This window comes from Gobio gobio, assembly GCF_949357685.1.
Source record: "Gobio gobio genome assembly, chromosome: 15".
NCBI classification, from domain to species: domain Eukaryota; kingdom Metazoa; phylum Chordata; class Actinopteri; order Cypriniformes; family Gobionidae; genus Gobio; species Gobio gobio.
In genome coordinates this window covers 30,229,822-30,254,317 of record NC_137108.1, presented here as the reverse complement: position 1 = coordinate 30,254,317, position 24,496 = coordinate 30,229,822, and the positions used below count along the sequence as shown (strand labels likewise).

Genomic DNA, 24,496 nt, shown 5'->3' with positions numbered 1-24,496 from the left:
CAATCTGGCTCATAATTTGATAACCTCTCCTCGATTTTTGTACTACCATCTGACTAAGTTTCAAAGCTCCAGCACTTACGGTTTGGGCTGCACGATGCGTTTTACGGCAGAATAATAATAATAATAATAATAATTAAAGCTGCGAGCAGCATTTAGCGGGGTTCAAGCCTTTAAGGCCTTTAAGCACACAAGCATCAAAAGACATTACATTTTATTTAGCAAGATTTTAAACACTGAAATAATAGATGGAAAAGTCAATTTACAGGCAATTTACCATAGGAAACATGGTTTTAAAAGGTTTTTAACAGTTATAGCGCCACCTATGGTCCGATCTCTATAGAAACGTTTAATGCTTGTTAAGGATCTATTGTTACATGTGCCCACCAATTTTCGTGAAGTTTTGAGCTTTCCCTTAGAATTTATAGGCTTTTGAGTGTATTTTGCCACGCCTCTTTTCTAAATGACCCTGTTATAGCCATCCAAATGCAAAAGTTCAACTTTTTTGATAATTATTAATCTAGAGAGTCCAGAGAATTGTCCTAGACTGGTTTGGTTCCGATCGGGCAAAAAAAACGGGACTAGTTTGCAAAAGTAGGTTTTTAACATAATTTTGAATATTAAATGAACGATTTGATTGACAGCAATGTTTCTAGAGGCAAAGTTGTTCAGTCTGAGGAGATCTATCAAATTATATCAATATTGTGGGAATATGTGAAACATCACGTGATTACAGAGCCATAAAATTCGTAGGCGCCTACTAGTGGCCAATTTCTTAAAAAATTATTACAGACCTCTAGGACCATGAGTCAAACATGCTCACCAAGTTTTGTTCCGATCCTGTTAACCTTGTCTAATAGGTGCTCAAATTTCATTGGCCAATTGCGGCCATGTTTTTTGAGCTTCGCCAATTTCCTCACAGACATGCATGGTACCTTGGACCAAGACACTGCATACCAACTTTCAAGTCAATCGGACTAGCAGTCAGGTGGTTATAGCCCTTTTCATGTTTTTTTCATGTTATAGCGCCACCAAGTGTTCAATCCTCACAATTCTTTGTACCGTGACCAAAGACTCAGCCCATACACATGTGTACCAAGTTTGGTGAAGATATCTCATTTCGTTCCTGAGTTATAGCCCTTTTAGTAAAATAGGCTCTGAAACAGGCTTCAAACCAGTTGTTACATTATGCATGCTTTCACACACACACACACACACACACACACACACACACACACACACACTGACACACACACACACACACACACACACACACACACACAATGTTTTTGTAATATGTTATTGTGAAAATATATTTTAATGGTCTATGAGCATGTCACATTTTTTTGTGAAAGACACCACGTTCTAGTATTATTTACTATGATTAACCATGATTCTAATGTGATTTACCATGATTTACCACATTGCTAGTAATTATGTGAAGTGACAGTACAAATGAAGAGATAAAATCTGACAACATATGAGTATGTTATAATAGTAATTGCTTTTGTCACTGTTGAAAATTATTAACTTTAAAAGGAAAGTGAGTCAATAAGTGGTCTTCTGCTGCCCTCTGCTGGACATTCTACTTATTAATAAAGTCTTTTCACAGTTGCTTTGCAATAGACATTATAAAATCACTTGTATATCAAATTGGTCTTCCATGTTAATTCCATTCTGCATGCTTATACACACACAAACACACACACACACACACACACACACACACACACACACACACACACACACACACACACACACACACACACACACACACACACACACACACACACACTTTTTTAATTCTATGGTCTATAATCATTTCACATAACTCTTTGTAACTATTAATCAGATTATTAAAAATGTATTCAGAAACATAGGACCACCCACAAACATTTTGTTGTAGATACAGACATTTGAATTTTATGTTGCAGTAAACAAAATGTTTCCTGCAAGTCTCCTTCAAGATTCACATTTCTCAATGTGACAATTGTCAATAGTCATACTTAATAGATTAATTTTGACTAAATGTGATTGTAAATGTTAAAATAGTGATTTTTTTAAAGTCTGAATATGACTTATAGATCAATATTAGAGTGTAGTACAATAAAATGAACAGCGGGGGGCAGCAAACGACCACTTTTTGGCTTAATATACCATTATTGTCATATGAACCCTGTAATTTTCACCTTTTTAACTGTTATAGAGGCAAATAATGTCCGATCTTTCTGAAAATGTTCATGCTTGTTTAGAGGCATAGTACACATGTTCTGACTTGTTTTTAAGAATATCTGAGCATTCATTGAATAGATATAGGCATTTGGGGACACTTGGTCAAGGCCAGACACACACACACACACACACACACACACACTTTTTTAATGCTATGGTCTATAATCATTTAACATAGCTCTTTGTAACTATTAATCAGATTTTTAAAAATGTATTCAGAAACATAGGACTACACACACACATTTTGTTGTAGATACAGACATTTGAACTATATGATGTTGCAGTAAACAAAATGTTTCCTGCAAGTCTCCTTCAAGATTCACATTTCTCAATGTGACAATTGTCAATAGTAATACTTAATAGATTAATTTTAACTAAATGTGATTGCAAATGTTAAAATAGTGATTTATTTTAAGCTGAATATGACTTGTAGATCAATATTAGAGTGTAGTACAATAAAATGAACAGCGGGGGGCAGCAAACGACCACTTATTGGCTTAATATACCATTATTTTCATAATTTTCAGCTTTTTAACTGTTATAGAGGCAAATATTGTCTGAAATGTTTCATGCTTGTTTAGAGGCATAGTACACATGTTCTGACTTGTTTTTAAGAATATCTGAGCATTCATTGAATAGATATAGGCATTTGGGGACACTTGGCCAAGGCCACACCTTGAAATAATGTTATAGCCATTCAGATGCAATAGTTTAACTTTATTTTAAATAATTATTGCTCTAAAGAGTCCAGAGAATCGTACTACAGTGGTTTGGTTCCGATCGAGCAAAAAAATCTAGGACTAGATTGCAAAATGAGGTTATTAACATAATTGTGAATGTTTAAATAACGATTTGATTGACAGTATTGGTTCTTGAAGCAAAGTTGTTCAGTATGAGGAGATCTATGATAATTTATGCATATTATGTGGATGTTTTTAACCCCACCTGATTACAGAGATGGAAAATACCATTTGCAGCCAATACAGGCATTTCACCATAGGGAATACATGGTTTTCAAAGCGTTTTAACAGTTATAGCACCACCTATGGTCCGATCTCCATGAAACTTTGCAGGATTCTTCAGCATGTTATGATACATATACATAACATTTTTCGTGAAGTTTTGAGTTTTCCTTTAGGATTTATAGCCTTTTGAGTGTATTTTGCTAAGCTCCTCTTCTAAATGACCCTGTTATAGCCATCCAAATGCAAAAGTTCAACTTTTTTTCGATAATTATTGATCTAGAGAGTCCAGAGAATTGTTCTAGACTGGTTTGGTTCCCATCGGGCAAAAATCCAGGGACTAGTTCGCAAAAGTGGGTTTTAAACATAATCGCAGATATTTAATGAACGGTTTGATTGACAGCAATGCTTCTAGAGGCAAAGTTGTTCAACATGAGGAGACCTATCATATGATGTGTATATTTGGTTGATGTGTGCAACACCACGTGATTACAGAGCCATAAAACTCGTTAGCGCCAACTAGTGGCCGATTTCTTTCAAAATTCTTACAGACCTCTAGGGCCATGAGTCAAAGATGCCCACCAAGTTTCATTCCGATCGGCCTCCGTTAACCTTGTCTTAGAGGTGCTCAAACTTCATTAGCCGATAGCAGCCATGTTTTTTGAGATACGCCAATGTCCTCATAGACATATATGGTACCTTGGACCAAAACACTGCATACCAATTTTCAAGTCAATCGGACTAGCGGTCGGGTGGTTATAGCCATTTTCATGTTTTTTTCGTGTTATAGCGCCACCAAGTGGTCAATCGTCGCGATTGTTTTATCTTGACCAAAGACTTAGCCCATACATACGTGTACCAAGTTTGGTAAAGATATCTCATTTTGTTCTTGAGTTATAGCCATTTTAGTAAAATTGGCTCCTCCCACAACATTCGTTTTCCGCCCCTTTGCGACCTTGAAGCGAAATTTATACTTTTTTTCGATAATTATTGATATTCAGACTCCAGAGAACATTTCTGCACTGGTTTGGTTCCGATCGGGCAAAAATCCAGGGACTAGTTCGCAAAAGTAGTTTTTTGACAAAATTCAAAATGGCGGAAAATCTATTATGACGGAAATGAAATCGGAGATATACGTTTTGTTCGTCAGGGACTCACCTTTCCAATGATATAAGACACTTGAGTCTACGACATACGGTTTAGGAGTTATGAGCTGTTTTGCGCAATTGATTGCTATAGCGCCACCTATAGGCCAATCTGGCTCATAATTTGATAACCTCTCCTCGATTTTTGTACTACCATCTGACAAAGTTTCAAAGCTCCAGCACTTACGGTTTGGGCTGCACGATGCGTTTTATGGCAGAATAATAATAATAATAATAATAATAATAATTAAAGCTGCGAGCAGCATTTAGCGGGGTTCAAGCCTTTAAGGCCTTTAAGCACACAAGCATCAAAAGACATTAAGTTTTATTTAGCAAGATTTTAAACACTGAAATAATAGATGGAAAACTCAAATTACAGGCAATGTAGGCAATTTACCATAGGAAACATATGGTTTTTAACAATTATAGCGCCACCTATGGTCCGATCTCTATAAAGCTTTGTATGCTTGTTAAGGATCTAATGTCACACATGCCCACCAATTTTCGGGAAGTTTTGAGTTTTCCCTTAGAATTTATAGGCTATTGAGTGTGTTTTGCTACGTCCCTCTTCTAAATCACCCTGTTATAGTCATCTAAATCTAAAAGTTGAACTTTTTTTTGATAATTATTGATCTAGAGAGTCCAGAGAATTGTCCTAGACTGGTTTGGTTCCGATCGGGCAAAAAACCAGGGACTAGTTTGCAAAAGTAGGTTTTTAACATTATTGCAAATATTTAATGAACAATTTGATTGACAGCAATGGTTATAGAGGCAAAGTTGTTCAATATGAGGAGATCTATCAATTGATATGCATATTTTGTGGATGTGTGCAACACCACGTGATTACAGAGCCATAAAACTCGTTAGCGCCAACTAGTGGCCGATTTCTTTCAAAATTCTTACATACCTCTAAGGCCATGAGTCAAACATACCCATTGAGTTTCGTTCTGATCGGCCTCCGTTAACCTTGTCTAATAGGTGCTCATATTTAATTGGCTGTGGCGGCCATGTTTTTTGAGATACGCCAATGTCCTCATAGACATACATGGTACCTTGGACCAAGACACTGCATACCCATTTTCAAGTCAATCGGACTAGCGGTCGGGTGGTTATAGCCATTTTCATGTTTTTTTCGTGTTATAGCGCCACCAAGTGTTCAATCGTCGCGATTTTTTTATCATGACCACAAATTGAGGTCTTACACATGTGTACCAAGTTTGATGATGATATCTCATTTTGTTCTTGAGTTATAGCCATTTTAGTAAAATAGGCTCCTCCCACAACAATCGTTTTGCGCCCCTTAGCGACCGTGAATAGAAATTTCAACTTTTTTTCAATAATTATTGATAATCAGACTCCAGAGAACATTTCTGCACTGGTTTGGTTCCGATCAATCAAAAAACCTAGGACTAGTTTGAAAAAGTAGTTTTTTGACAAAATTCAAAATGGCGGAAAATCTATCATGGCGGAAATGAAATCGGAGATATACGTTGTGTTCGTCATAGACTCACCTTTCCAATGATATAAGACACTTGAGTCTACGACATAGGGTTTAGGAGTTATGAGCCATTTCACGCTTTTGATTGCTGTAGCGCCACCTATTGGCCAATCGGGTTCATTCTCTGACAACATTAGCCTCGATTTTTGTACCACCATCTGATAAAGTTTCAAGTCTCTAGCATTTACGCTTTGGTCTGCACGATCACAGTTTAAATATGATTGAACAATATTAGTTTAGAGGATAAGCCAATGAGTGGTCTTCTGCTGCCATCTGGTGGCAATTTTAGGTAATACGCCATAATATATTTGAAATAAATTAATTTGACAAAATATAATTGTAAATATTGTAATAGTGACTTTATAATGTCTAAATAGGAATTATAGAACATGATAAGTAAATAGTATGACAAAATGACCATTTAAGCCCAGCAGGTGGCAGCAGAGAACCACTCATTGGCTCATTTTCATTTTAAATGTCTGTTTTTCATTTAATGGGCACATTTCCAAGTTAATGTCTTCAAACATGCTTAGCTCAAATGTACATTTTGTTGGAGATATAGATATTTGAAATAAATGATGGGTAACAAATAGCTTATTCCAGGTTTTCCCCTTTAAAATATATTTTCAGGCATTATTTTAATTGTAATTTAATAATTATTGTAAAAACATTAATCAAATGAACAAATTAATTGATAAACATTGACAAAATGTCATTTGCAACATTTATTATAATGATTTTATAAAGTTTAAATATGCTTAGTAAGCAGAATGAACCAATGAGTGGTCTTCTGCTGCCATCTGGTGGCAATTTTAGGTAATAAGTTTTTAACATAATTGTGAATAAATAAATAACAATTTGATTGACAGTATTGGTTCTTGAGGCAAAGTTGTTCAGTATGAGGAGATCTATCATAATTTCTGCATATTATGTGGATGTTTTTACCCCACCTGATTACAGAGATGGAAAATACCATTTACAGCCAATACAGGCAATTCACCATAGGGAATACATGGTTTTCCAAGCTTTTTAACAGTTATAGCGCCACATATGGTCCGATCTCCATGAAACTCTGCATGCTTCTTCAGCATTTTATGTCACATATACATAACAAGTTTCGTGAAGTTTTGAGTTTTCCTTTAGGATTTATAGGCTTTTGAGTGTATTTAGCTACGCCCCTCTTCTAAATGACCCTGTTATAGCCATCTAAATGCAAAAGTTCAACTTTTTTTCGATAATTATTGATCTAGAGAGTCCAGAGAATTGTTCTAGACTAGTTTGGTTCCAATCGGGCAAAAATCCAGGGACTAGTTTGAAAAAGTAGTTTTTAAACATAATTGCAAATATTTAATGAACGGTTTGATTGACAGATATGCTTCTAGAGGCAAAGTTGTTCAGCATGAGGAGACCTATCATATGATATGTATATTTGGTTGATGTGTGCAACACCACGTGATTACAGAGCCATAAAACTCGTTAGCGCCAACTAGTGGCCGATTTCTTTCAAAATTCTTACAGACCTCTAGGGCCGTGAGTCAAAGATGCCCACCAAGTTTCATTCCGATCGGCCTCCGTTAACCTTGTCTTAGAGGTGCTCAAATTTCATTAGCCGATAGCAGCCATGTTTTTTGAGATACGCCAATGTCCTCATAGACATGCATGGTACCTTGGACCAAGACACTGCATACCAATTTTCAAGTCAATCGGACTAGCGGTCGGGTGGTTATAGCCATTTTCATGTTTTTTTCGTGTTATAGCGCCACCAAGTGTTCAATCGTCGCGATTTTTTTATCGTGACCAAAAACTCAGCCCATACACATGTGTACCAAGTTTGGTAAAGATATCTAATTTTTTTCTTGAGTTATAGCCATTTTAGTAAAATAGGCTCCTCCCACAACATTCGTTTTCCGCCCCTTTGCGACCGTGAATCAAAATTTCTACTTTTTTTCAATAATTATTGATATTCAGATTCCAGAGAACATTTCTGCACTGGTTTGGTTCCGATCGGGCAAAAATCCAGGGACTAGTTCGCAAAAGTAGTTTTTTGACATAATTCAAAATGGCGGAAAATCTATTATGACGGAAATGAAATCGGAGATATACGTTTTGTTCGTCAGGGACTCACCTTTCCAATGATATAAGACAATTGAGTCTACGACATACGGTTTAGGAGTTATGAGCAGTTTCGCGCAATTGATTGCTATAGCGCCACCTATAGGCCAATCTGGCTCATAATTTGATAACCTCTCCTCGATTTTTGTACTACCATCTGACAAAGTTTCAAAGCTCCAGCACTTACGGTTTGGGCTGCACGATGCGTTTTATGGCAGAATAATAATAATAATAATAATAATAATAAAAATCAGCACAAATACAATAGGTGTTCAGCACTTCGTGCTTGAACCCCTAATAATAAAAATCAGTACAAATACAATAGGTGTTCAGCACTTCGTGCTTGAACCCCTAATAATAAAAATCAGCACAAATACAATAGGTGTTCAGCACTTCGTGCTTGAACCCCTAATTAAGATGCTGCATGTGTTTATCCAGTCTAATCGAAGTGTGCGTCTCTCCCCCGACTTTCCCAACAAAAATCCCGCCCCCTCTCAGAAAATACATAAAACTGACTTTAAATGCGTTTAAAAGTAGCCTATTAAAATGGTACAATGGCATTGCTCAGTTCAACGTTTTGGGAAATCGGGCATTTTGTCCCGCGTCAGCATTTATTCAAAAGTTAATAACGCTCAACATTCAAAAGGTAAATAAGGATTTATTGACGATCCGACCGACCGTGACCCGAATATCATTAAAAATATTTTTGGATGACTCGTAACCGCGGGTAACCGCGGGTGGCCGCGGGCACCCGCTCATTTTGGATCAACCCGCGCATCACTGATATATATATATATATATATATAATATATATATATATATATATATATATATATATATCAGCCGATATATCAGACGAACTTGACAAACTTGCTTACCATGTCATAAAATCTAATAATCGAATTCTCAAATATGTGCAAGTGAGTGTGTTTTGCCATTTAAAAACCTTCATAAATTATCTTGATTTTGATCTATAACGTGAGATGGGTGCCTATGTTTGTTTGCATCGCAGTTCAGAGAGTCCTGTCAGTCGGATTCGCGTGAATTTATCAGTTTCTCCCGAAATACATGCAAGTAAGTGACCGGTGAACTGGGAGAAGAATATAGTAAACTTTTTAGTTACCTATACGTGTATCTGATATGAATAAAACGTAGGCAAATTATTTTTGAATGGATTGTTATTGCTGCGTCTAGTGACACCAGTGTGTAGGCCTATTTTACAAACTCTAAATGTATTGTTTTACTAGTAGGCCTACTTATGTGTATTTAAATGTTTGAAACCTAAAATAAACATTATGCATGATATGTTAAGTCACCTTCATTTATTTAGCGCATTTTACAACACGGATTGCTTCAAAGCTTTAGTGATAATCGTAAATAGGCTACATTTTGCTTTAGAAGAAAAGCTAAAGTAGGTTTTTTTATTATTATTATTATCAAGCACTGAGCGAGTGCTTTTATTATCAAGCACTGAGGCCCTAGCCCGGCCCGTGTCCGACAGCTTATCAAAATTTTCAGCCTGAGTCCGACTGAAGCCCGTGTTTTTTTTTTCTTCTATTTTTTATCCTCCCTATTAGGCCTACACATTGTTGCAGCCATTAAAATAGTTCGGTTTTGTTTTTAATGTCAAAGTAGTTATATTTCGTTTCGTTTCTTTATTAAGTTAATTTAGAAAAATGTTTGAAGCATTTATTTGTTTGTTAAATCTTTTTTTTTATTTTAAGTAACGACCAAGCGGCCAGCAGCCGACAGTTAGTTAACCACGTTTGATTAATTTAGCCTCTCAAATCAACACTGGACTTGTCTCTTGCTTATAATAAAATCCATAGATATAAAACATTTCAAGCATCACAATGTTAATTTAAACGTTTAGCCTAAAAAAGGCATTTTTTTACAAGCTGAGGCAGGCTGCTCGCAACGGCGCTCACAAACAAAACGGGCTGATCGAGAAAAAAATAAAAAAACATACACACACACACACACACACAAAACACATGCTGTTTGTCCTATCCTTACACCTATCTACAAAACTATTATAAATCCGATCTTCAATTCCCGGTCTGATGCACATTTAACGGAGTTCACGTCAACGAAAGCAACAGATGAGCTGCATTATATCAGCTCATTTCAAGATCAAAGACCGCAAAATGAGAGAGCGACCTGAGCACTGGGAAGAGCATTTAGTCTCATTCGTTTTAATGAAGATGATTGTGTTTTTGAGCATCTAAGACGTAGCCTATTTTCTGTTTCACTTGCGGCCGTTTGCGTGTTGGCTTGCTTTACTCATTTGTGGCGATGCGTTGCATAGCGCCAGCCCCGCGCCACTCTAAACACTGAGCGAGTCATCTTGACAGTTGCGGTGTCATGGTCTCATGTTGTTTCCACCAGCGCAGCACATCTCATCTCAGGTGCACCGAAATAAAAATCCCACATGTGGGACCGCTCAAAAGGGTAATAAAGATGGGCTCAAAAATGACCACATTTCCTCCCGTTTGTCGCGCCCCACCTGTCGCGTCTCTATTCCCCACCAGTGGGGCGCGCCCCACACTTTGAGTAACGCTGATATAAAGCCATTGTGTCTCTTCAGAAGACTTGGATTAGACCACTCGATTAGTTATTTTTACGATGCCTCTATGACATTTTTTGGATCTTTTAAGTTTGAAAGGAATGGACTTAATGGAGGAACAGAAATCCCTCTGGTTTCATAAAAAATATATTTTGTGTTTGGAAGTTAAACGAAAAACGACATGATGGTGAGTACATGATGACAGAATTTACATTTGTGGTACATTTACGTTTGGGTGAATTATACCTTATAAATAGGCCTACTACAGACATCTATTTTGCAAATCATATCGTTTCCATCAATGATACATATCGTCACATTTTTATATCGTGATATATCGTTAAACCCCTAGCAATTATGATTTATATGTGGTTTAATGTTGGTAATCACATTATATTAAATATGCAAAATATGCCCGTAAAATTCGAGAATTGTGATTTCGACTTGTGAAAGTTAGTTTCATTATTACACCATTAGATGGCAGCAAAGGCTGTCTTTATGAGTGAGTCCGTAACAAAGAATTTATATTGAAATAGACTGAAACACGGACATTGTTTATACTTTAAATGACTCCTTAAGATGCGACTTAAAAATGCACTGCCTAGCGCTGTCATGGGAATTCCCCATAACTGTTAAAAGGACAAAGAATCCCTCAGCGGACAATCAAACTGATTTTGTGATTATGAATGAGAGTGACCAGAAGAATATCAGGTAGATGCAGGTAATACACTCGCTTAGTCGATCTCTCTCACATAATACTCTACTCTACATAATACAAAAAGCTTCAATGAAGCGGCTCCCCGTTCCTTTGTTGATAGTTCTAAAGTGACGTTTTAGAATTAGTAACGGAGGCTTGGGCTCAACTGTTAACTTGAGATTTGAATCCATGCCGGAAGGAAGTAGTATCGCACAAGAGAGCTCAAATTTACAAATGAATCTATTTTACAAGTCAGAAATAATGATGTATTAATAATAATAATAATAATAATAATAATAATCTTTATTTTATATAGCGCCTTTAAAAAGAGAATCTCAAAGCGCTTTACAAGCATAGACAGATTAAAAGCACAAGATACATATAACAAAACAAAAAAAAAAAATGTCAAGAATAAAAATCATATAAAAGCCATTCTGAAAAAATGTGTCTTAAGAGCAGATTTAAAAACAGTAAGAGAATCCGCCTTAAAAATGTATTACTATAGTATCTGTCACAAAATAGCATTATTTATTACATTTTACACAAAGATGAGTAATATCAACCTTTTAAACAAGGAAAAAAAATGTTTGGTCACAATTAATTAAACAGAAACAAGAATGACATGCTAATTTCTCAGTGACAAAGTACTGATGTGAAACACTTGGCTGAAAATCTCATGATTGATTATGGAATATTACGGATGTTCATGCTGAGCTGGCATCATTCATCTCTGACTCATTGACTTTGACTAACAGGAACAGACACATCTGCACGATGAACAAGTGTGCAGTCATCTGTGGTTTGATCGGAGCCATGTTTGCACGGAGATGAAATCCATCGCAACAACATGTGTAATTACTTTCCTCGCTCTCTCTCTGTCTGTCTTTGGTGTAACTGTCACTCAGAGGAGAGTTGAGAGAGAGTCACATCTCTCTTTCCCCCTTTCTGTATCTCCCTCCCTTAGTTTCACATTGGCTTTCATGTAATTGTACGTATGAAATGTTTCATTAGTGTGTAGTTTTGTAAGTTTCAAGTTTAGAGCTCTAATGATGCAGTATTTGGCTTATGATGATTAAGACTTGTGAAGTTGTTGGATGAAGACAGTTTAATCAATCTGTGGGCTGTTCATTGTTAGAAGCCCAGTTTGTTAGAAGCACCCAGAATGGCACACAGAATTAGCGGCGCACATACAGTGTTATCTGCTGGTCGAAGTGCCAGGGAACATGTTTAATCTCAGATGCCACACAGATGGGCAGCAGACTCCAGTCTGAGATCCTGGCACCATTCAGCACATCCTCAGCTCTCTCCTCCTCCTAACTTCATCTACTCCTCCCATCAATCTCCCCTTCAATTTGGTTTCTCCTGATCCCTTTTCTTTTTTTCTTAATTATTTGAATGAAAGTGCTGACTGAATACAAAGTCTCACGATGTTATGACTTAAAAGTAACAAATTCTATAGACCACTTTTAGGATGATATAAATTTTCATCCAATAACAGAACACCGCTCGGGTTCAGATCAGGGGGGCCGTTCCTCCCAATCACGCCCCTCCAGGTGTCACTGTCACTGCCCACGTGGGCGTTGAAGTCCCCCAGTAGAACGACGGAGTCTCCAGTCGGAGCACTTTCCAGCACCCCTCCCAGAGACTCCAAGAGGGCCGGGTACTCCGCACTGCCATTTGGGCCGTAGGCACAAACGACAGTGAGAGACCTATCCCCGACTCTAAGGCGCAGGTTGCTAGCCACGGTTTGTCCATAACGAACACCATGTTCAAGCATAAGGGTGTCCATCAGTGCACGTGGCACCAGGACACCCTAGGTCGGAGGTCGATGATCGACTTTGTGGTCGTGTCATCAGACCTTCGGCCATTTGTCTTGGACACTCGGGTGAAGAGAGGGGTGGAGCTGTCAACTGATCACCACCTGGTGGTGAGTTGGATCCGATGGCGGCGGAGGAAGCTGGACAGACCCGGCAGACCCAAACGTACTGTGAGGGTCTGTTGGGAACGTTTGGCCGAGCCCCCTGTCAGAGAGATCTTCAACTCCCACCTCTGGCAGAACTTCGACCGGATCCCGAGGGAGTCTGGAGATATTGAGTCCGAGTGGACCATGTTCTCCACCTCCATTGTCGCTGCGGACGCTCGGAGCTGTGGCCGTAAGGTCTCCGGTGCCTGTCGAGGCGGCAATCCCCGAACCTGGTGGTGGACACCGGAAGTAAGGGATGCCGTCAAGCTGAAGAAGGAGTCCTATCGGGCCTGGATGGCTTGTGGGACTCCGGAGGCAGCTGACCGGTACCGGCAGGCCAAGCGGACTGCAGCCCGGGTAGTCGTGGAGGCAAAAAATCGGGCCTGGGAGGAGTTTGGTGAGGCCATGGAGAAAGACTATCGGTCGGCCTCGAAGAGATTCTGGCAAACCGTTCGACACCTCAGGAGGGGGAAGCAGTGCCCTACCAACACTGTTTACAGTGGAGATGGGCACCTGTTGACCTCAACTGGGGATATCATCGGGCGGTGGAAGGAATACTTCGAGGATCTCCTCAATCCCACGACATGTCTTCCGTTGAGGAAGCAGTGGCTGGGGACTCAGAGGTGGACTCGTCCATCACCCGGGCTGAAGTCATCGAGGTGGTTAAAAAGCTCCTCGGTGGCAAGGCACCGGGGTTGGATGAGATCCGCCCTGAGTACCTCAAGTCTCTGGATGTTGTGGGGCTGTCTTGGCTGACACGCCTCTGCAACATCACATGGCGGTCGGGGACAGTACCTCTGGACTGGCAGACCGGGGTGGTGGTCCCTCTTTTCAAGAAGGGGGACCGGAGAGTGTGTTCCAACTATAGGGGGATCACACTTCTCAGCCTCCCCGGGAAAGTCTATGCCAGGGTACTGGAGAGGAGAATTCGGCCGATAGTGGAACCTCGGATTCAGGAGGAACAGTGTGGTTTTCGTCCCGGTCGTGGAACACTGGACCAGCTCTATACCCTTTCCAGGGTGCTGGGGGGTTCATGGGAGTTTGCCCAACCAGTCCACATGTGTTTTGTGGATTTGGAGAAGGCATTTGACTGTGTTCCTCGTGGCATCCTGTGGAGGGTGCTCTGGGAGTATGGGGTCGGCGGCCCCCTGCTTAGGGCTGTTCAGTCCCTGTACAACCAGAGCAGGAGCTTGGTCCGCATTGCCGGCAGTAAGTCAGACTTGTTCCCGGTGCATGTTGGACTCCGGCAGGGCTGCCCTTTGTCACCGGTACTGTTCATAATTTTTATGGACAGAATTTCTAGGCGCAGCCAAGGGCCGGAGAGTGTCCGGTTTGGGAACCACACGATTTCGTCACTGCTTTTTGCAGATGATGTTGTCGTGTTGGCTTCCTCGAACCAGGACCTTCAGCGTGCACTGGGACGGTTTGCGGCCGAGTGTGAAGCGGCTGGGATGAGAATCAGCACCTCCAAGTCCGAGGCCATGGTTCTCAGTCAGAAAAGGGTGGCTTGCCCGCTTCAGGTGGGTGGAGAGTTCCTGCCTCAAGTGGAGGAGTTCAGGTATCTTGGGGTCTTGTTCACGAGTGAGGGAAGGATGGAACGGGAGATTGACAGACGGATCGGTGCAGCTTCTGCAGTAATGCGGTCGATGTACCGGTCTGTCGTGGTAAAGAAGGAGCTGAGCTGCAAGGCAAAGCTATCGATTTACCGGTCAATCTACATTCCTACCCTCACCTATGGTCATGAGCTGTGGGTCATGACCGAAAGGACAAGATCCCGGATACAGGCGGCCGAAATGAGCTTTCTCCGTAGGGTGGCTGGGCGCTCCCTTAGAGATATGGTGAGGAGCTTGGTCACTCGGGAGGAACTCGGAGTAGAGCAGCTGAGGTGGCTCGGGCATCTATTTCGGATGCCTCCTGGACGCCTTCCCAGGGAGGTGTTCCAGGCACGTCCCACCGGGAGGAGGCCCCGGGGAAGACCTAGGACACGCTGGAGGGACTATGTCTCCCGGCTGGCCTGGGAACGCCTCGGGGTTCCCCCGGAAGAGCTAGAGGAAGTGGCTAGGGAGAGGGAAGTCTGGGCGTCTCGGCTTAGACTGTTGCCCCCGCGACCCGGCCCCGGATAAGCGGAAGATGATGGATGGATGGATAAATTTTCATATGTCACAGCAATGGCAGATTTTTATCAATCAAACTTTTACATTGTTCAATATTATGTGATTCATCCTGTGCTGTCTATAAGACATACAGTATATACCTGTAAATATACAACACCATTCAAAGTTTGGGGCTGTTTATATATTTTATATTTTTGAAACAAAATGCTCACCAAGGCTGCATTTATTTGATCAAAAATACAGTAAAACAGTTATATTGCGAAATATTATTACAATTTAAAATAAATGTTTTCTTTAATACAGTTTTAAATGTACGGTAATTTATTCCTGTGATGGCAAAGCTGAATTTTTCAGCCATTACTCCAGACTTTAGTGTCATATGATCCTTCAGGAATCATTCTAATCATTCTAATATTTGGTGCTCAAGAGACACATATTATTATCAACGTTGAAAAAAGTTGTGCTGTTTAGTTGTTTTGTTTTGTTTTGTAAATTGATTCATTTTTTCCATTATGCTTTGATAAATAAAAAGTAAAAAAAAAAAAAACAGCAATTGTTTGAAACAGATATTTTTTTATAAATGTCTTTATAATTTTGATCAATTGAATGCATCCTTGCTGAATAAAGTATTAATTTCTTTAAAAAAAAAAAAACTGACCCAAACTCTTGACCGGCATTGTATATCAAAGAGCTTAAAGTGCGTGTCCTAAACCCTTAATCACTATTCCCTACGTTAGTCCATACAGTTCCCTTGAATGAGTGAATGAGAACGAGTGAGCGATTTCGGGCAGCCGTTGAGTGTACATCGGCTGTACACTCATTATTACGGTGCAATGTGGGATAGAATGAGTGCACTCGATAACGTCCACTATGGTTTCAGACAACACTACAAATGGTTGTCCCTTCAAATAATGCCCTATTTGAGGGTATAGGGGGCAATTTCGGATTCAGCCTTAGTGTTTCTATTGTTTCTATTTTTTCACTTCCTGTGTTTAGTCCCCATCTGCTTTTGGGTGCATCTCAATCAGCTCCCTAATTCAGTAGTCAGGGCACTGATCAGGGAGTCGGCCATTTTAAATCACCCTTGTTAGTCACCATAGCGTATAATCAGTTTCACCTGTGCCTTGTTATCCTCTTGTTTACCTTTGTATATATATATATATATATATATATATATATATACAGTGGTGGCCAAAATTATTAGAACACTTGGCATCTGGGAGTCGTCTTATTGGGCCTGAATTTATTTTCCAAGAGGACAATGACCCGAAAAACATTCTTTACTATTGCCGTTAATACCTGCGACAGAAGAAATCTGCTGGAACATGAAAATTATGGACTGGCCCCCTCAAAGTCCGGACCTCAACCCCATCTGGCACATTTGGGGCGTGTTGGAAAATAAACTGGACAGATCTATTGTACATTCAAAGGAAAGCCTTTGGCTTCAGTTGCAGAATGCATGGGATAACATTAGTGTTGAAGTTCTCTGAGGAAATATATTGACAATACGCCAGAGAGATGTGCTGCTGTAATTGCTGCAAAAGGTGGAGATAGCAAAAATTTAAGTTAAAAGTGGATAAAAACCGTATGACTCACTTCATCTGATATTTGATGGTCAGAGCAACCATCTGCATGTTTCATGAATGTTATAAAATGAAATCATGTTTTGGAGGCAAAAAAGGTAAATATTTTCAGATCTGTCAGGTGTTCTTATAATCCCGTGTTTGAGTCTTTAGTTCGCGGTAGTTTTCGTCTTTACACGTTTTGGTAAAGCTGTTGCTGTTTTTTGTTCCCCATCTGATTTAGTTTCTCTAGTTTGGATTGTTAGCTTCCCTGTTTCGATCTATGTTTCATATTTGGATTATTGTCACCTACCAAACAGGTTTGGATTCTCTTTACCCATCTTACCTGTTTGAATGATCTTTTATTTAATAAAGACTGCTTGCATTAGAATTTTGCCTCTCCTCGTCCCTGCGTCAGCGTGACAAATTCGGTAAATTAAGTGAATCTTTATTTATCAACATTATATGCTATGAATAATCTGGAGACTATTTGGGAAAACAAAAACTTAAACTACTTTAACAAAAACAAACAATGGTCAAGTAGAGTTTAACCAAGCATGTTTCTCTGCATATACAGAGACACTTTGCTGAAGGTAGTAATGGCTTGATATACTGTAGGGAAAAAGTTGAATCACTGTTCCAAATATTCTTTCATTTCTGCATTCTTCTCCATCTAATGAGTTTACCTGTTTATGTGCGTGGTCATACGAGTTGATGTGGTTGTCAAACTCCTGATGTTTATGGTACTGCTTGTCGCATAGTTCACAATAGAAGTTAGCCTTCAAATCCCCCAGGGCTTTTGCAATGGCTTTCTCTTTCTTAGCATAGTCCTAAAGAGAGAGAGAGAGAGAGAGAGAGAGAGAGAGAGAGAGAGAGAGAGAGAGAGAGAGAGAGAGAGAGAGAGAGAGAGAGAGAGAGAGAGAGAGAGAGCATTGGTTAGGCATGTAGATGCTATAATTTAATTAAACTACTACACTTGACAATCACACAGTCCTTTTCTAAGAATAATACATTAATTTGAACTGAAAGCCACAAAAGAAAATAATTGTATATGAAAGGTACATAAAATCATATAAGCGTTTTTTTTTTACAGATATTCTTAGCTGAATTTGAGCTGTCCTCGACAGGCTAAAATTACCTGATGAAACCAAACAACTCAGCCATCACAGAATAGTTTTTAATGAGAATATTTTTCGGTAATTATTAGTTTCACACCAACAATTTTAAAAAGATGCTTGAATGTTAGCATAGCAGGGTAACTATGACAACGTGGTCATGAGTTCATATTAGTTGCAGGATGAATTAAAAAACTGAACTGCTTGCTGTGATAATGCAAAAAACTAGAGCTAACTGTTCTTAAAATGTATTTTAACAGAGGAGAAAAATCTTTTTATATTACACATTTACCCCTAATTTTCTATGAATGTCACTCTCTAAAGCATTATTTTATATCAAATATGTCCAGAATTATTATAAAAGTTGTTCAGATATGAGATGGATATAGATTTCCATGTAGCATTCACTAATAACATGCTCAGGAGTGAACACACACACACACGCACGCACACACACGTTGGGTTTCCATGTTTTATGGGGACATACAGTTTTTTATACTGTAAAAACTGTATATTCTATACCCTAACCCTAAACATATGCCTAAATCTATCAAATTGGATTTTTTCTCAAATCACATTTTTTCAAGCAGACTGCCCACACTATTAATTTCAAGTGATCAAATAAGATTTGTGTGTCCATACATAACCAATGGGTTGCTTTTGGAAATAGGCATTCCCATGTATAAGGAGAGGCCCTTAAAACGGATGCAGGAAAAATGGGAGTTCTCCAAATAAGCGCCCTGTCGAGTCGCGGTGCAGAATTCCTCTGTCGCACAAGAAAAACTCAGTGACTCAGGAGAGTGGGATAAATTGTGAAGTTCTGTGCTGTACACACGGCCAAAATATTTGAACATACCGTATGAATAATTCAAGTATTTCTATCACTGGTTTTGATGTTATTGTCATGTATCGTGTAAAGAGTGATACAAAAGACAATTTGAAATCCGATTTGAGCAGCCAGAGACGCATATGTAAAAACGTGATTGAAATTGCATTTTAAACCACCTCCAAATGTGGTTTGAATCATAGACTTAGTATGATTTATAAGCTGCTTTCCTCATGGGGACCAAAAAATGTCCCCACAAGGATTTTGGATATTGCCATCTCTGTGGGGACATTTTGTCCCTTTAACGTAGAGTTTACCAGGACCACGCGCACACAGTACAGGCCTAATCTCTTCCTCTAGGGATGTCATCTCTTTCTTTGTTGTAAACTTCACATGAGATTCAGCTAGCCGGTAACTTCAAAGGCTCCTGCGATTAATTCAGTATCAAAAGTCTGTTTATAGAGACCTCAGGGACCGACATCAACCATACAAACACACTGTGCAGACTGCTCCGGTACACATAGACGTCCATAAGCAAAGTACATCTCTCTGAAGCATCATTACCAGAGATTTCCCATTATGACACACAGACAACACAGCTCAACATTTACTACAGGGAAACAAGGTGGGAAAGGTCACCGTGCAGCAGTTCTTTAACACTGCACTCTTATTACTTTTGACAGAGCATCTGATCAAGGACAGAGATGGTGTGGATTATAAAAGGATAGTTTCCGTGCAGCATAGTGCTGGAACAATTTAATAAAGCTTGTCTACCTCGAGAAAGTTGAAATAATTGTGACAGTAAAACTGATTATGTGCCTTCATTATTGACCAGAATGCCTCTACATCACATGGCCATGCAGCGCGTGGGAGTGGATCATGAATGAGGTGGATGTGATGCAGTTAATGGGCCATCAGGGACTTTTCCTACAGTGTCCATCCATGGGCAGAGACAGTGTGAGAATTCAAAGAAAAAGAACATCATGATGGACTGCTGACACTCACACTTGGCATCCTAAAGAGAATTTGAGGTCAACAAATCAATAAATGAGAAGGGTACAATGGGGCTAAAGGCGCCGAGGGGGAAAAGGCGCCTTTGATTTTATTTTCCTCTGAACCACAAAAACTTGTCGTAGCATTTTCTAAAACATCCGCTTTTCAAGATGCACGTGGAAATTTGGCTGATCCTTGACCAAGTTATTTTGGTGCTAATTTGATTTAATATTTGATGTTTTTTACTTTTTGTAGATTAAAGTAGCAAATGAGAATCACTAAAATTATTGAATATATTTTTAGACAAAGGTCTTCCTAATGATTTTCTAATCAGCTAATTAAACCAACAATTTTAGTTTCTCTAAGTACCCCTGCTGTTGGGGCGAAAGGCACAATAATTAACACAATAATAAACAGCTGGCTAACTTTTCCATTTGTGAATATTACATGGTTTCAGATGGTAAATATCATATATTAAGTTGGTTGTCCACCTTAGCGATAATCACCATATTTATAATGAAACCATCATATTTAAAAATATATTAATCATGTCATGCAATAAAATACCATAAGCTATTTATTGTTACTATACTGTAAATGTATATATAAAATTATTATGGGATCTCCTTCAATGCTTTTAAAATCTGTACTTTAAAGGGATAGTTCACCCAAAAATGAAAATTAGCCCATGATTTACTCACCCTCAAGTCGTCCAAGGTGTATATGATATTCTTCTTTCAGACGAATAAAATCTGAGTTATATTAAAAATGTTTTGGCTAATCCAAGCATTATAATGGCAGTAATAGTTGCTCTGTTTTTGAAGTCCATAAAAAATGCATCTCTCCATCAAATAACGTGCTCCACGCGGCTCCGGGGTGTTAATAAAGGCCTTCTGAAGCGAATCGATGCGTTTGTGTAAGAAAAATATCCATATTTAAAAATTTATTTAATTTTTGTCTATGGCTGTGCATCAGCCGTCCCTGCGCCATCACTTCCGGTGAATAAGGTCAAAATACAGGCACGATCATAGATATATACATAGATTCCTCATTAGTGCCTGCGCGGATCGGTCGAATGAGGCATCTACGTATATATATCTTTGATCGCAGCAGTATTTTGACCTTATTCGCCGGAAGTTATGGCGCTGGGAATACTAGATGACATTCGTCTGATAAGAGGTAAAAAAGATAACATAAATACTGTTCGGTTTCTCGCAGAAACCGATCGTTTCATGTCTTAAGACATCAATGTGTCGCCACGAGCCGCATGTTTTAATAAGGATTCGTATGTCTATGTGTTTTTACTCTCATTGCTCTCATACTCTAAAATATCCCCATTGACATGCATTATACGACTATCACACTGCAACGGTTGGAGTTAAAAATCTTCATTTGTGTTCTACTGAAGAAACAAAGACACCAATATCTTGGATGTCCTGGGGTAAGCAGATAAACATAAAAAGTTCGTTTTTGGGTGAACTATCCCTTTAATTTAAAAATGTTTTAAAATGTATGTTTATATTAACATATTTTAATGACAGTATTGAACAAAAACAAATTCTTCTATTTATCAAAATTAACAGAAAAATAGTACAAACGTTGCTTTTGTTGTTGAAAATTCAGCTTTGCTATCACAGAAATGTATACATGTTTATGTTTTTGAAAAAAAACTTTTTGCAGTATACTGAAAAAAATGATTCACGAGTTCACACGTACATCAAATTAAATGGAGTAAAGATTATGCGTATTTGGCGTGCTGTCCGGGGGAGGGCTCCGGGCTCGGAATTTGGCCCGAACCCAGAGTATCCCCCCCATGATAAAGATAGTCTAGAACTAGACTGTATTTTATTATGGATTGTGTTGATGACTAATGAGTTTATTAAATCAAAGTGAGGAGATGGGGTGGTGGAGGGATGCTAAAAATAAAAACGGTCAATGAAAGAAGGTGAATATGCTGTATATATACACACACCTCTTATCGTTGATTAAATCGATTGGCTTGATGTGCTCCACATGTGTTTAATTAGGTTTAATTATCTGAGGGTGCTCCACTTGGGTTTGATTAGGTTACATTATCTGGCGTGCTCCATTGTTTAGATAGGTTTAATTATCTGGACGTGCTCCTCCCGAAATTAGTTACTAAAACTTCACTTATGGCCCGATTAAATTAAGCATAATTAATTTGTGCTCGTTTAAATAATTTTAATTTAGTTTTTTGATTTTAATTTAAAAAAATGATTTGGTTCTATGGGAATTGCATGTGTTTTTGTTTAAATTGAGATCAAATAAATTGATTTCAACCACTTACGATAAAAAAATGGAGTAAATTCAATGAATATTTTTTTTCAGTGATTATATTATACACTTATGTTTATACATTTCAGACAGACATTTTTTAACCATTGCTGCATGTCTCGCATTGTTTTTCTAAGCTTTCCGCCATGTAAATTGTGTTTTTGAGTGGTGTGTCAACTAAAAGCTGCAGTCCATCACTTTTTTTGTTTAAAAATGATACAAAATCATCAATCAAAAAAATGATCAGCGGGAAATTCGAGCATGTCTTTGCATAAAGAAAGAGTCCGGCTAGTAGTAGTAATGCACGTGAGGAGCATGTTCTTCAGCAAATCATTTATAGCCTTTTCTCATAGCAGCTGGAGTAATTCAATTTATCATTTTGATGGCGGATTGTAATCCAGAAAGGCCCAAATGACATCATCAGTGACAACTGGAGATTCACCCGTAGTCAAAAGCAAAAGAATAGACTGTTCAGAAATTGAAATCTACAGGTAACGCTAATAAACACTAAATGCACGTAGTCACGCAATGCTAATGCTGTTAACATTAACAATTTGAGAACAAACTATAATAATAATAATAATAATTTGCATGGTTTGATGTTATACGAGCGATTGTTAGATTTAATCACTGCTGGGAGCGTGATTTATTGTAATGTTTTGTTCCCAAAAGTGGCTGACATGTTACTTGTTCAGATGACATTTTCCAGTGAAAATTCTTATTTAGGTTATACTCCAAGACGTAGAATCTGTGATTCTGAAGTACAGTATCCACACTGGTGCGGTGAATGAATGACAGCCACACAAACTCCTTAAAACACAACTCACGTACAGATGATAACTCTGCAAATAAGTGCAATTGCAGGTTTCTAACAGAGATGGCGACACAGAGGCAAAACTTACGGACTGCAGGTTTAAACTAGAAAATCCATCCGGCATTCTGTTGTGTTCCGTGTAGCTGTTTTAAACAAATGTGTCCCCCAGTAAAAACCTGTCCATTCGAGGTTTGGTGAACTTGAAACCAGTCTAAATAACCAGGGCGTACAGTTAACTAGTCATTCAGGCAACCGTCTAAGGTTACGTATGTAACCTCTGTTCCCTGAGAACAGAGAACGAGCGCTGCGTCTAGCTGACACTATGGGGAACGCCCTCGGCGTGACTGGTGTCTGAAGCTACTATCGAATCACGGCAAAGTCTTTGACCGACGTCAGCCCATGACGTCATCAACGTGCGACCCGGAAGTATAAAAGGGCGCCGTGCCAACACATACACATCTTCTCGTCTGAAGGGACTGTATGGCAGATAGGCCCTGAAGTATGGCAACGCGACGCAGCGCTCGTTCCCTGTTCTCAGGGAACAGAGGTTACATACGTAACCTTAGACGTTCCCTTTCGAAAACGCTATGGGGAACGATATACCAACGCCGCCATGCTGAGGGGAGTGTCTGCCCATTGGCAGTGACAACTGTCAACTCAAGTAATTCATAGAAAAACCTGAGCGACTCCCCCTCAGGTCCTGGGCTGACAGTGACAGCACTCCCTACGGTCATAGCCCAAGCTATACAACTAAACGGAACCCTAACGCACTGCGTGGAGTTCCATCCAGACAGCTCCAAGGCCCGGGACCACTACTTCCAATGAAGGGGTCCCTTCAAGGGAATGTGGCTAGGGGACCCGAAGGAACCCCAGCCAGTCACTACTCGGGAAAAAGTTCTCCCGAGTGCCACCAGGGAGGCCTGACCTGGTGCCCTAAGTGTTATGGACACTTCGGTTTAGCCAACCCTGTCTGTTCAAAACAGAGCCTCTGGATGGTGCCCAAAGGGCGTCCAAGCTAAGGGACTGAAACACAGGCAGTCTTACTTAGCCCGGAACTCAGAGACGGGTTATCCAAGAGAGCAACACTCAGCGTAGTGCTTTTCAACCCTTGCTATCGAGGGGAGTCTGCCTGCTCAAATCAAGGATCTACCAGGTGCTTGTGTTTCAAAGCAGTAGGGAGGCCGAAAGGGCCTAATGACTGATCTAACAGGGAGGCCTCATGAGAGGCCTACGACCGTCTGACCAGGCTCAGGCGGCTGAGCACTCATAGACGACCCTCATTGAGGGGAGCAGCTGAGCCTGCCTGGCGAGTAACCTCCAGCTATAGGCCCAACTACCACAAGTTCTCCAGAGAACTGGTAATCAAAGTGCCTAGCTCAGGAACTTCAACTTCAAGGAGGCCCTGTGGGCCTACTACTTGATAGCGGGTATTCCAGGGAGGCCTATAGAGGCCTACTACCTAACCGCAAGCCATGCTGGAAACCCAAGCATCCAGGCTCGGGACTCCGTCCTCAGGGAGGCCTTAGTGAGGCCTACTACCTGACAGCAATACCGCCTGCTGAGGTTACCCTTGTTTTCTCAAGGAGGCCTAATGGAGGCCTACTA

The 24,496-nt window shown here is 39.6% G+C and overlaps 1 protein-coding gene across 2 annotated transcripts in view; it reads right to left on the bottom strand.

Moving 5' to 3' along the window:
* The window catches only part of znf804b (zinc finger protein 804B), a gene marked incomplete at its 5' end in the record, with an annotated part of 148,300 nt that overhangs the window by 25,882 nt on the left and 97,922 nt on the right, over positions 1-24,496 (bottom strand). For both annotated transcript variants that reach the window (XM_079838003.1, XM_079838004.1), the window contains one exon: positions 17,535-17,678. In XM_079838003.1, coding sequence (XP_079694129.1) covers positions 17,535-17,678 — 144 coding nt within the window. The remainder of the gene's footprint in view (positions 1-17,534; positions 17,679-24,496) is intronic.